We start from the raw sequence: 12,797 nt of genomic DNA on the forward strand, positions 1-12,797 counted from the left end.
CATCTGTGAAACGCTGGAGGGCTTGCTTGAAGCATCCAGCTCTCTGCTTTCCTTTTAATCTCCCGTAGGCTCTGCAGTGGCTGCATTGCAGTGCATGTTTTGATCTCAAGCAGTAGAGGCACGAACAGACTGTAAGTGGTTACTGTGCAAACCTAAAAAGAACAGTGGTCAAGGGGTTGGGATCTAGGGATGTCTCAAAGAATCACAGAATTGTAGAGCTGGAAAGGATCATCTAGTCCAGTCTCCTGCAATGTAGGAATCTCAACTAGGTCATACATGACAGATGACCATCCAACTTTTGCTTAAAAACCTCCAAGGAAGGAGAGTCCACAACCTTTCAAGGATGTCTGTTCCACTGTTGAACATCTCTCACTGTCAGATAGTTTTTCCTGATGTTTAGTATGAATCTCCTTTCTTGGAACTCAAATCCATTGGTTTGGGTCCTACACTCAAGAGCCGGAGAAAACAAGCTTGCTCCATCTTCCATGTGACAGCCTTTTAGATATTTGAAGATGGCTATCATCTCTCAGTCTCTTCATTTCCAGGCTGAACATACCCAGCTACATCTTCTGTTCCTCATAAGGGTTTGCATTATAGTTTCCAGACCCTTGATCATCTTGGTTGCCCTCCTCTGCATACGTTGCAGCTTGTCAGTATCCTTGAATTGTGCCACCCAGAACTAGACACAGTATTCTAGGTGTGGCCTGACCAAGGCAGAATAGAGTGGGACTGTTACTTCCCTTGATCAAGACACTATACTTCTGTTCATGCTGCATCACACTATTGACTAATGTTAAGCTTGTGGTCTACTAAGACCCCTAGATCCTTTTCACATGGTGTCCCCCATCTTATATTTGTGTAGCTAGTTCTTCCTGCCTAAGTGTAGGACCTTACATTTGTCTCTGTTGTCAATGGTAACAGCTTTGGTCTGTTTTGTCTGGTTGCTCCTGGATTAGAAGCTGTGTTGGGTAAGTTCTTTTTCACCATTTGAGTGGAAAGGTGGTGACTGTTTTTCACGGTTGGGATTCCTCAGGTGTTTTCTCAGGTGTGAAGGGATGGACATGAATGTTGTTGTCTATTCTTGATTGTGGATCAGGACAGCTGAGAACATAAACATATTCCTTGCCCTGTGTGTAGTCCTTTTCATGGCAAACTCTAGGTCAATTCGCAGATGTACTTTTGCTTATTTAATACATGAATATGCCACTTTTTCCTCCAAGGATCTCAGGGTGGTGATTCTTCCCTCCTTATTTTGTCATCGCAACAACTCTGTGAGTTGGCTAGGCTGCGAGACAGGAACTGGTCCGACATGACCCAGTGAACTTCATGGCTGAGTGGGAATTCAAACCCTGGCCTCCCAGGTCATTGCTCAACACTATTAACCATAACACTACAGCTCCCATTGTCCCTGGCCATTGACTTAACCAGCTGGGGTTGATGGGACTTGTAGTCGAACATCTGGGGTCCTGATGTTGATGAACACTACACTAGTTTAAATAATGTGGGTAATGACCTGGAAGTACTTACTTTTGGAACTGTATAAGAGGCTTGGCAAAGGCTGCCTTCTGGTCATGTAGTTCTGTCACCTTAGGGTGGACCTTCAAATTCTTTTTTGGAAGACCAGTACTTCCAAGCCTTTGCCCTGTGGTCTTTGTATACAGCCACGGCCTGTTGAATTCAGCGGGACTTATGTGTGTGTGTGTGTGTGTGTGTGTGTGCATATGCATATTTAACCACCCCCAACCTGGTCCCCTCCAGATGTTTTGGACTACAACCTGCACCAGTCCAAGCCAGCACGATGTGCTGCTGAAACTGATGGGAGGTTCAGTGCAAACATCTGGAGGGCACCAAGTTGGGAAAGGTTGAATATAGGACCTGGTCACATGTAGAACATATGTTGAACTACTAAAGATTTCTTTGAGACAAACGGTCTTCACATTGTCCATGCTCATCATGTATAAACTTCATTGTGGAATAATGCTTAACAATTGGTTGTGTTGCTAACAACGTTAGCCTCCTAACAGTGTCCCATCACATCAAAATGCTTGCATTGTCAGATACTTAGCAAAGGACTGTGGCTGTTCTTTCCTTTAAAAAAGTAGTCTTATTTCAAACAAAAGTAATACTTAGCTGGCTTCTGTGCTAGAAACCCAAAACCAATAGTTGCTGAATGTAATGAGGTGTTTGTGGTAGGCCGGCAATTACTTCGTGTAAATGTTTGTTCTTTGCTCTACATGCTAAAGGGGAGAGATTGAATATGTGAATAAGATTATATGGCCAGTCCTGAGATGCAGCAGCCCTGAAAAAGAGAGCAAGTCCTTCATCCTAAAAATGTGAGCTGGCTTCTTGATTTGAAGCCCTGGGATGATTAACTGACACAGCATTTTGTGCATTTATTTGGTGTTGCAACAAGTCTTTGGGACGCATTCCACTTTATATTTTTCACTTGGGCGTGAATTCCAGAGTACGTACAGAGTCCATGCGTGTGCTTCCATGGAGGGCTGCACATGCATGCTTAAATTGCTTTCCTTGCAGAAGTGCATCAAAGTGACAGCTGGAACTGGGCTCTGCTTCCTGAGTATTTCTCCATGACAAACTGCACTTTAAAATAACATTTGCGTACCATTCTCAAATGTGCTGGTGCATCATAACTGTTTTGTATTTTGGTTGTTAGTTCAAAATCTAGAATGCAAAATGTAGATGCCCCATTGAAATTTTGCTAGAACTCCCATTAACTTCACCGGCTACTTGTTCCTTTCTGGGCCCAGTTCAAACTGCTGTTTTTGACTTTTGAGGCTCTTCATTGATATGGGGTCACAGTATCTGAAGGACTGTCTCTTCCCATATGTACCTGCCTGTTCTATGAGCTAATCTACGGTGGCTCTGTGCTGAGTACCCTCACCAACCGAGCAGTGTTAGAAACTGAGATATGAAAGCTAGGACCTGAATGGCAGCTTAAACCTAGCTTATGGGTGCAGCAACGAATGTAGGTATGGCAGGTTGCTATAAAGGGCCTTCTTAGTAGTGGCACCCTGTTTATGGAATGCCCTTCCCAGAGAGGTTCTCCTGGTGCCTTTGTCAGTGACCTTTTGTTTGCAAACAAAGGCATTTTTATTCTCCAAGACCTTTAAAATCTCATAGTTTAGCCTCTGAATTTACTCTTGGAAATGACTAAAAGTTGTTTATTGCTGCTTAGGTTTATTAGACCCCTTTTAGCTGGTTTAGTGCTGTGTTCCTTGTGTTTTAGGATTTTTATTTTATCCCCCCCTTGGTTCTTGAATTAACCCCCAGAGCACACAGGGTGGTTAATAAATGCAGTAAAATCATTTTGAGAATGGCACATAAGGAGGTTGCCTTAAAATGAATTATACAATGAGTCCATCTAATTCAGGCCCTGCAGATGTTTTGACCTATAACTCCCATGATCCCTAGCTAACAGGACCGGCGGTCATAGATGATGGGAATTGTAGTCCAAAACATCTGGAGGGCTGAAGGTTGGGGATGCCTGATCTAATCCATCTACTCTGATGGTGACTTTCTATTGTCTCAAGCAGAGTATCTCTCCTTGTACTCCTGCTTCCTGAGATCCTCTTAACTGGAGATGCTGGAGATTAAACTTGGGGCCTTCCTGTATTTAGAGCAGTGGTGTTCATACTTCTTTCAAAGAGGGCCAGATTTGATGAAGTGAAGAGCTGTCACTCAACAGGGCCCCTGACCACTTCTGTGTATTTCTTTAAGATGAGAGATGACTTAAATAATAGTTATTATGTACAAAGTGCCTACTAGTAGGTAGCCATTGTACAACAATTGTGCCAAAAAGGACAAGCCCTTTCATTTACATTTGTCAGACAAATGAAGGAGTGGCAGGGTGCAGAAGTTAGAGGCTATGGAGAACAGAGATGGTTTTAGACACTGGCCTGGTTCACACATGATGTTAAACAGAAGGTTTAAACATGCATGCACCATTCTTGTTTGACACAAGACACTTACAGTTTGAATTTCAAGTTTCTGTACTGTTAGCACCCTAAGTTACAAACATGGAGATGAGTGACCACAGATCCTATAAACCCAAGTAGTAAGATGCCCTAGTTTAGGTCCCCCCCCCCCCAATTAACCCACAAGATGGTGATGATGGGAGTTTGATCATGGATTGAGCGTTCTTGAGTTCTGGTGATAATCTGTATAGCACCCATCTTTCCTTCATCTTGTGAAGTATGGTATTTATACAGAACCCAAACTCTGAGTTTGGCATTCCAGCTTCCCTTTGCTTCTGGATGGGTATGACTTTTAGCTTTGCCCAATTGTGCTGTGTTTCTTTTGCTGTTGTTGTTGGCATTCGTCCGTCTTGAGAGACAGTGGAGTGCTCCTTGGGGAACTGGAGAATCACAGCGCCTGCTGGGGCTGCAAAGACCTGTACCTCATAACTGTTGCCTCCTGCATTGTTTTTGCTGAAGCGACCTCCCCGGGGGACAAGGCTGGGCAGTGTGTCTGGAGGTCTTGGGCTGCTCAGACAACAAGCTCCCCGTCTGGGCCTTGCTGGTGTGGTCCAAAGGAAAGCAGAGCAATTGGCTCTGGAGTTGCCGGAAGGAGGCGTACAAGATGCCATCCAGCCGTCTTAGACTATGATAATTATGATAATATGAAAACAAAACAAGCATGCACCCGCAAATGAGTCAGAGCTGTTCTGGCTGTGTTGTAACTTTGCATTGTTGTCTATAGCAGTCTGGCAGGTCTGAGTTCTTAGCTGTCTTTGTGACCTCAATGTTCATCCCGAGTAGGCGGTGTGTCAGGCAAGGAAGGCCTATTTTTATTCCCACCCTCTTACTTGAGCTGCTTTCCTGCTCCTTAACAGAGAGCCTTTCATGCTATCATGAAACTATTTATTTCTCTTATTACCTATTTTATGTGTGGGTACCCTCTGTTCTGATTGCCTCCTCAGTGAGTTTGACCTGTCTTTTTGCATGAGACCTTGAAGCAAAGCAACTTTTGTAAATCAGTTTTTAACTTGGAAGGAAACTACAGTTATGCAGCAGTAAAAATAACTAGTGTGTGTTAAAATGGGTTTTTTTAAAATTCTGCTTTGACTTGTAAATATAGGATTGCATGCATTAAAAGCAAGGACTCCTTAAGCTTGAACGTTTCCAGGATGTCAGACTGATTCTGCCTTTGATTGATGCCAATTTAGGAAACACCTAGTTCACTTCCGAGGAGAATAACATTTAATGTTTTAAAGCATCAAAGTACTGGCAGATTCTTGCTGCAAGCCTTAACTGATTTGAACTGTAATGAGATGGACTTTTCCTGCTGTGCTGCAAAGGTGATCTTGTCAAGGTTAATGACTGTCTGCCAATTGAATGGCCACAAAAGTCTGTCTGCTACGGCATCCCTTTCTCTGCTGTCCTCACAGGTTCAGGTTCAGAGTGGACATCGAGAGCTTTTTGATAATTCAATAAGAGGACTCTGGGCTTGATTAACCTCTTGATATTTAAATATATTTTTGCGGCATTTTCAATTTCAGGAATTTATAGCTGCTTTATATTTTTATTGAGCCATTCTACCTGCTTTTGTCTCAGAATATTTGACAAGGAGAGAAGTCTAGCAATAGCTAATATATATGGGAAACTCTTGATACCAAGGGCAGGTTTATTTAACTTTTTCCAGGAATGACTCATTGGTTTTAAGGGTATTTGTAACTGAAATCTTTTACAAATGGTGCTGACTGCCACTTTCTTTCCAGAAATCTGGAGCTTTCCCCCCCAAGCCTCACAGTATGATAGAAATTACTTTATTTGTTTGGCAATGCCAACATTTCCTTTCTCTCGCTTGATTTATTCAGGGGTGGGGAACCTGTGGCCTGCACAATGTTGCCAACAGCAACCTCAGCTTCCTGACCATAGGCTGTGATGAAGCTGATTGAAGCTGTAGCCCCCCCCCCCCCCAAACTCCTGGTTTGGAGAATTCCCCACTCCAGAAGATTGCATTCCAGAATGGGGTTTGGCAGGTAGATCTGCCCTGGAAGGTGTGCAGAGACTTAGTGTTGAGTACGTGTGGGAGAGACAGCATTCAGCAGTGCACATGCTACCTTGTAGAGATCCAGATGCTCCCCAAGATTGTGCACTGAGTATGCACAGTTTTAAAAACCTGTTCAGTGGATCTGTTCCATGAGGCTGGTGTGCACAGCACAAACCCACTTTGTTGCATCATTTCATAGGAAGCTGTCTTATGCAACTTAGTCCACCTTGCTCAGTATTGCCCACAGTGAGTCCTACCAGGAGATGTCAGGGACTGAACCCTGATATATTCTGCATGCAAAACAATTTCCCTGTCAATGAGCTACAGCTTTCCTAGATGAACTGCTAGGCTTGCGTAACTTTTGATCCAGACTGATAAGCAGGATCAGTCTTCTGATTGCTGCTAACATTTGACTTGTAACACTCTGCACTGAACATAGGTATAAGATAGCTCTATGCAGGCACTTGTCTTAGTGTGAAAGAGTGTTCACTTGATTTGCATAACTCAGCTATTCAATACCCAGATATATAGACTGTACACTTGTTGAACTTTACATTTGAATAACAGTATGAGGGTACTGCTGAACTATTTGTATACACGGGTACATAAATTGTACATTCATAGAATCGTATAGTTCAAAGGGACCCAAGGGTCATCTAATTCAACCCCCATTGGTTGAATTAATATGTTAGCACCCCTATTTTGCCTTGCCGGGCTTTTTAAGGACGTCTTACCTGTGCTGCCATGTTTTTGTTGCCTTTGTTCTATATATCTAGTTTAGACTAAACATTTTGCCCCCTGTCACCTTGCCTGAAAAATCCATACTATAAAAGCTGGCAAGCTTTGTGATCACCCCACAAGGCCTGCAAAGGGTGTGTCTTCTGATTAGAAGACACTTGCAAAATGGATAATTTGAACAGACGCCTTCAGTCACACTGGTAAGGTGGCTTTTGTGGGCTGTAATTCCAGGAACACTTGTAGAAAATAAGTAGGACCTTGTTGCAAATAAAGACTTCACTCAGGGCTCTGCAGTTTTTGAGCAGCTACAGCTCAGCTATAGGTTTTTTTTTAAAAAAAAGAATTACAGTGGTGCCTCGCAAGACGAAAAGAATCCGTTCTGTGATTCTCTTCGTCTAGCGGTTTTTTCGTCTTGCGAAGCAAGCCCATTGAAGGATTAGCGGATTAGCGCTATTAGCGGCTTTTAGCGGCTTTTAGCGGCTTATCTGCTGATCGGATCAGCTGATAAGCGGCTTAGCGGCTTAGAAAAGGGGGGGGGAGGAAAAAAAACCAGCAGGAACTCGCAAGACATTGTCGTCTCGCGAAGCAAGCCCATAGGAAATTTGTTTTGCGAAGCACCTCCAAAACGGAAAACTCTTTCGTCTAGTGAGTTTTCCGTCTTGCGAGGCATTCATCTTGCGGGGCACCACTGTATATTTTATTGAAGTGAGCTACAACCCAGCTATAGTTGAGGAGGAGGTCCGGGTTCATACGTCCCACTAAGCTTATGGTTAACAGTAAGGTTTATAAACAAGCTGTACACCTTGGTTAATGAGTGAACTTTTTCATAGTTTATAAATTGCTGGGTTTACACATAACACTAAGCCATTAAACCCTGGCTTAGTGTTATGTGCAAAACAGACCATGGTGCACATCAGCCCTAGGTCTCCAGAGTATGTATTTATTTCAGTGAAGTCATGCCTGCTTTTCAGCTATATTAAAAACAACCACCACCTGGTAAAACTTCCTTCTGGTCATAGTATATCAAGTCTTGACCACCATTTTCACCCTAGAAAACTCATAAACAATTGTAAGGGGTTAAACTTTTTGTACTTGTACAGTGGGGATATTAGCCTGATGTTTCCTAGTAGATCTATTGTAGATCTAGTAGAGGAATTGTTTTCGTCTGAAACCTTCAGCTTCCTTCTCCTTGTGTTTTGCAGAACTGCGCTGCATCCCAGGGCAATTCGCTTGTCGCAGTGGCTCCATCCAGTGCATCCCATTGAACTGGCAGTGTGATGGATGGCCCACCTGTGAGGATGAGAGTGATGAAGTTGACTGCCCAAGTAAGTGCACCTAAAAAAGAAGAAGAAAGAATTGTATGCAGCGATGGTTGATGATCATTAGTACTGGTTGGGGGTGGGGGAGGCAGGGAGACCCAACAGTAAGGGGAGCCAGAGCCAGGGTCAGGTATAGTGGGACATACATTGAATAAATAATAAATGTGATGGGAATGAGTAAGAAGCTTGGTGGCTGAGGACAGGCTCAGGTTGGTGGGGCAGTGCCCTAATTCACCAGCTTTCACGGATTGCTTTTTATGTGGGGTGGCCCTTAAAGATGACTTGAGGACTTCAGTTGCTCCAAAATGCAGCAGCCAGATTACAGGCTGGGGGTTTCATTTAGATCTCATATAACCCCTTTTGTAAAACAGCTGCACCAGTTGCCAGTTCTTTTCTGGGCAAACTTAAGGTGCTTCCATTAGTATTTAAAGCCCAAAATGACTCAGGCCCCAAATAGCTGAAAGACTTGCCTCCTCCGCTACAGATCCTCTCGGCTGCTGAGTTCAGCAGAAAGAGGCCCCCTTGGCAGTTCCTCTGTCCTCAGAAGTTCAGTGGGTGGTGGCCCAGGACAGACCAGTTCTCTGTTGCGGCCTCTGAGCTGTGACTCCCCACAGAGGTGTGCTGTGTTTTAATCCAGTACTGTGTTGTAACCTTCCCTGGAACCTTAGGGTGAAGGGTAGGTAAATAATAATAATAATAATAATAATAATAATAATAATAATAATAATAATAATAATAATAATAGAAGTACCACACCATCAGGAAAGCTTTATGGCACTTACTACATATTTGCAAGCAAATTCTGGTTAGGAAATTTTGTCTGAGAATTCCCATTGCGACTTCATTTCTTCTCAGAGGCTGTAGTTTAGTTTCCCCCTTTATTGCTATTTGTGGGCTGTATTTCAGGGTCTACCTGAACACATTGGTGCCCTTTTATGGAGGCTTTCTATCCAGTTAGTCTGTACACTTCTGAAAAAGATGGAGTCATAACTCCTTTTTGAATGGCATGCTTTTCAGATTTCACACAGAAACACCTTTGGATGAGTCATGTTTAATATCAAGTGTAAAGTCTCTTAACATGTGTAGATACATCATTATTTTTTGAAGCTGGCTTCTACTGAAGTTGGAAATTCAGAATCCTTGGAAGAGAGAGAATATGCAGCGTGCAGTTCAGTATACTCAAAGTGCCTGGCAAGATTACATAAGAGACATACTTTTTATCATCTGTGGACAGTTGCCAGCTATTTTCCTGTCTTCACCATTTGTGTTCAGTACAGATGGAGAGCTCTGCTTGTCTTGACAGTCCTAATTCGTAACATAACAGCTGTTTCTAGGCATTTTGATTTTAAACAACTCTGCTATGTATATGCCTACATAAGCGAATCTGAGCACAGCAAGCCAGGAATAGGGAGTTTCTGTTATGTGATGGTAGGAAGGCAGCTTGCATTGGGTAGAGAAGCTGAGAGTTTGGTGTCTAGCTTATATATTTGAGTTTCTAACCCTAGATGTCAGGTATGCAATCTAAGGGGCTGTACAGCCATAATGTCTGTACCTTAGGGATCAAAAATATCAAGACAGTTAGACCCATTCCATTTCCACGAATTGGGGGGGGGGATCTTAAATGTGTCTTGGTGGGAGTCATTACTTCAGGGGTCAGCAAACTTTTTCAGCAGGGGGCCAGTCCACTGTCCCTCAGACCTTATGGGGGGGCCGGACTATATTTTGAAAAAAAGTAATGAACAAATTCCTATGCCCCACAAATAACCCAGAGATGTATTTTAAATAAAAGGACACATTCTACTCATGTAAAAATACGCTGATTCCTGGACTGTCCGCAGGCTGGATTGAGAAGGCGATTGGGCCGCATCCGGCCCCCGGGCCTTAGTTTGCCTACCCATGCATTGCTTCCTCCATTCCATAACCCACATGGCATGTGAGCAGCAGACAGAACGGTTAAGGCGTTCTGAGTGCATACTCATTATTTGCCAGCTTTATATCACTGTCAGGCCCCCGCCGGCAAAAAAAGAGACTCCTTTTGCTCACTGTACGAATTTTATTTTTAACATCCAAATTCTGTTAAAATCCAGCTTAACTTTAAGCCCCCGACACTCAAAACATTTTCTTTTTCTTAACATCAAACCCAAATAACTAGGAGCATCTGTAGCTCAGCAGTTTTGTATCTTTGATCTTTTGCTCAAAAAGGGGATGAAGTCACTGGCTGCCGCTAACTTGCCTGTGTGCTCGAAATTACTGGGAGGATTTGTATAGCATGCATTCACAGCTCCTTTTCTTTTGCTCTAAGTCTTAGTCACATGAAATAATGTCCCGCTGGGTCTTGTTTGAAAACCGGCAGATTTTACCAGTTCAAGCAGCAGTAGTATCAGTGTCCCAACACCTAGAGCACTGTGTATCATTGCTGTGGCTGTTTAAGTTTCTTATCCAACTTTATGATCACAGTAAATGGCAATTCTTTCTCCCCTGATTTATTTACTTGGTGCCAAATCAAATGCTCCCCCCCCCCAGACATTCAGTCTTGGTAGCTCTGAATACTTTGCAGAGGCTTAATGGCTGTTTGTTTGTTTGTTTAAAAGTAGTACCACGATGGAAATGTTATAGCACTAATACAGGGGTCGGCAAACCAAGGCTCGTGGGCCGGATCAGGCCCAATTGCCTTCAGGATCTGATCCGTGGACCGTCTGTGGATCGGCGTGGGGATTCTGTTTGTTCGGGCTGCGCCATTTCCCCCCCTGCCCGTTCCATTCCCCCCTTCTCCCTCACACACATTGCGGCGCCACCTCCTCCCTCCCTCCTCCTGACTTCTCCCCGCCCTGCCTAGAGCAGGAAGGGGGCTGGGCTGGGCTGAGCTGTCTGAGCGCCTCTCCGAAGCCAGCCCTTTTGTGCTGCTCATCTTCCCTCTGCTGCTACCACTGGTGCACCTGTGGGCCAGAGAGCGGATTGGACGAGCTTGTTCTGCCTACCCACAAGAAGCAGCAGCAGCAGCGGTGATGGCGGCAGCAGTAGCAGCCCCTAGGAAGGTAAGCGCAGGGGCTGGGGCTGGGGGTTGGGGAGGAGGACTACTTGCTCCCTTCGCCTCTTCCAGCTCCCCCCCCCCCCGGTGCCGCTTCTCCTGCTCACCACAAGGTCTGAGGGACAATGGAGCAGCCTGTGGCTAAAAAAATTGGTCGACCCCTGCCCTAATACAAATAAAAACAATACAATCTTGTGCGGTTACTGTGTACTGTGTAGTTTTCAGTAAATGTTTTAAGGCCCTTTGGCTCTTTCCTAGTGAGAAAGTCCTCTCCCTGGCAGCCACTCGCTTTGTTTCAGAAGGCAGGGACACTGAACTGGGTCTCCAGTGAAGCTCTTTAAGATGTTGTCTCTCCGTGGAAACTTAAGCAGAGATAGATGAGTTGTCTTTCACTTTCCTGGCAGTCTTAAGCTCCCCTCCATGACCCCTTCTTTTGCAATTTCACATTTTTCTGACAGCCCTATTATCAATTTCTTTTCTGCTGTAGGGGGCAAAGGGCAAGTAAGCTGGCCGTGCACCAAGTGAGTGAATGTGTTGTAGTGCTGACAAAACATTTGCAGATTTTGCGTCCATGCAAGAGGTCAAAGAGCTGTGATTCCAGCTTTTGCTGACTGTTCCATGAACTCTTTGAAGTGTGATCCCTTTTCCCCTCCTGGACAAAGAACTTTCAGAGGAGAACAGCAGAGTTGTAATTCCACACAGTGAATGTAAACAGCTCTGCACAACCATGTTTTAACCACCCTGTTTCTTAATGCTTTCCATTTTGGGGGGACACACACTGAATAATTGTTAGGGATGGCTCAGTCAGTAGAGCATGGGACTGGAGCCTGACATTCCACAAAAGATTTCTGTTATCGCAGAGGGTTTGACTAGATGACCCTCATTGTCCCTTCCAACACTACAGTTGATTCTTTGAACTGTTAATCCTGGGAGGCTTTTGTGCTCAAAGAAACAGGGATTGCATCCTACTAAATTTGAGTAGAGCCACTGAAGTGGACCTAGGTTGGTCAGCTCTGCTACTTTCAGTGGGTCTGTTTTGAGTATGGTAAAGGTAAAGGACCTCTGGACGGCTAGGTCCAGTCAAATTGGACTTTGGGGTGCGATGCTCATCTTGCTTTCAGGTCATGGGAGCCGATGTTTGTCCACAGACAGCTTTTCCAGGGAATGTGGCCAGCATGACTAAACTGCTTCTGGCACAACGGGACACTGTGATAAAAGCCAGAGCGCACGGAAACACTGTTTACCTTCCCGCTGCAGCAGTACCTATTCGCTCGCACCGGTATGCTTTCGAACTGCTAGTTTGGTAGGAGCTGGGACAGAGCAACAAGAGCTCACCTCGTTGTGTGGATTCGAACTGCCAACCTTGCCACTGGCAAGCCCGAGTCTCGTTGGTTTAGACCACAGCACCACCCGTGTCCCTGCACCTGTGTCCGTCAGTATCATTAACTGGGTACAACCCTACGTCGTTTTCAATTCATCATGCGTGTGTCTGTGCTAATTTGCTTGCAAGTGGGTCTGGCTACCCCTTTTAGGTTGGCAGAGTCTGGTAGCAAATGGCAGCAAGATCAGATCTTTATTGTTATGGTCCATGACCCGTATTAATGAAGGTTTGAAAGGTCATCAGTGTCTCTGCCCCATGAACTACTTGAGAGAGCACGTTGCAGTGGAGATTACTGGGTAGCAGGTTGGCAACCATGGCT

General features: G+C 44.5%; 1 protein-coding gene across 5 annotated transcripts in view; it reads left to right on the forward strand.

Annotated features, from left to right (window-relative positions):
* DGCR2 (DiGeorge syndrome critical region gene 2) overlaps positions 1-12,797 on the forward strand; it is a 64,710-nt gene that overhangs the window by 26,534 nt on the left and 25,379 nt on the right. For 3 of the 5 annotated variants that reach the window (XM_081174951.1, XM_081174952.1, XM_081174953.1), the window contains one exon: positions 7,953-8,075. The exons of the other annotated variants lie outside the window; for them this stretch is intronic. In XM_081174951.1, the coding sequence (XP_081031077.1) occupies positions 7,953-8,075 (123 nt within the window). The remainder of the gene's footprint in view (positions 1-7,952; positions 8,076-12,797) is intronic. 5 annotated transcript variants of the gene reach the window in all.

This window comes from Podarcis bocagei (genome assembly GCF_964188305.1).
Source record: "Podarcis bocagei genome assembly, chromosome: 16".
Lineage (NCBI taxonomy): Eukaryota > Metazoa > Chordata > Lepidosauria > Squamata > Lacertidae > Podarcis > Podarcis bocagei.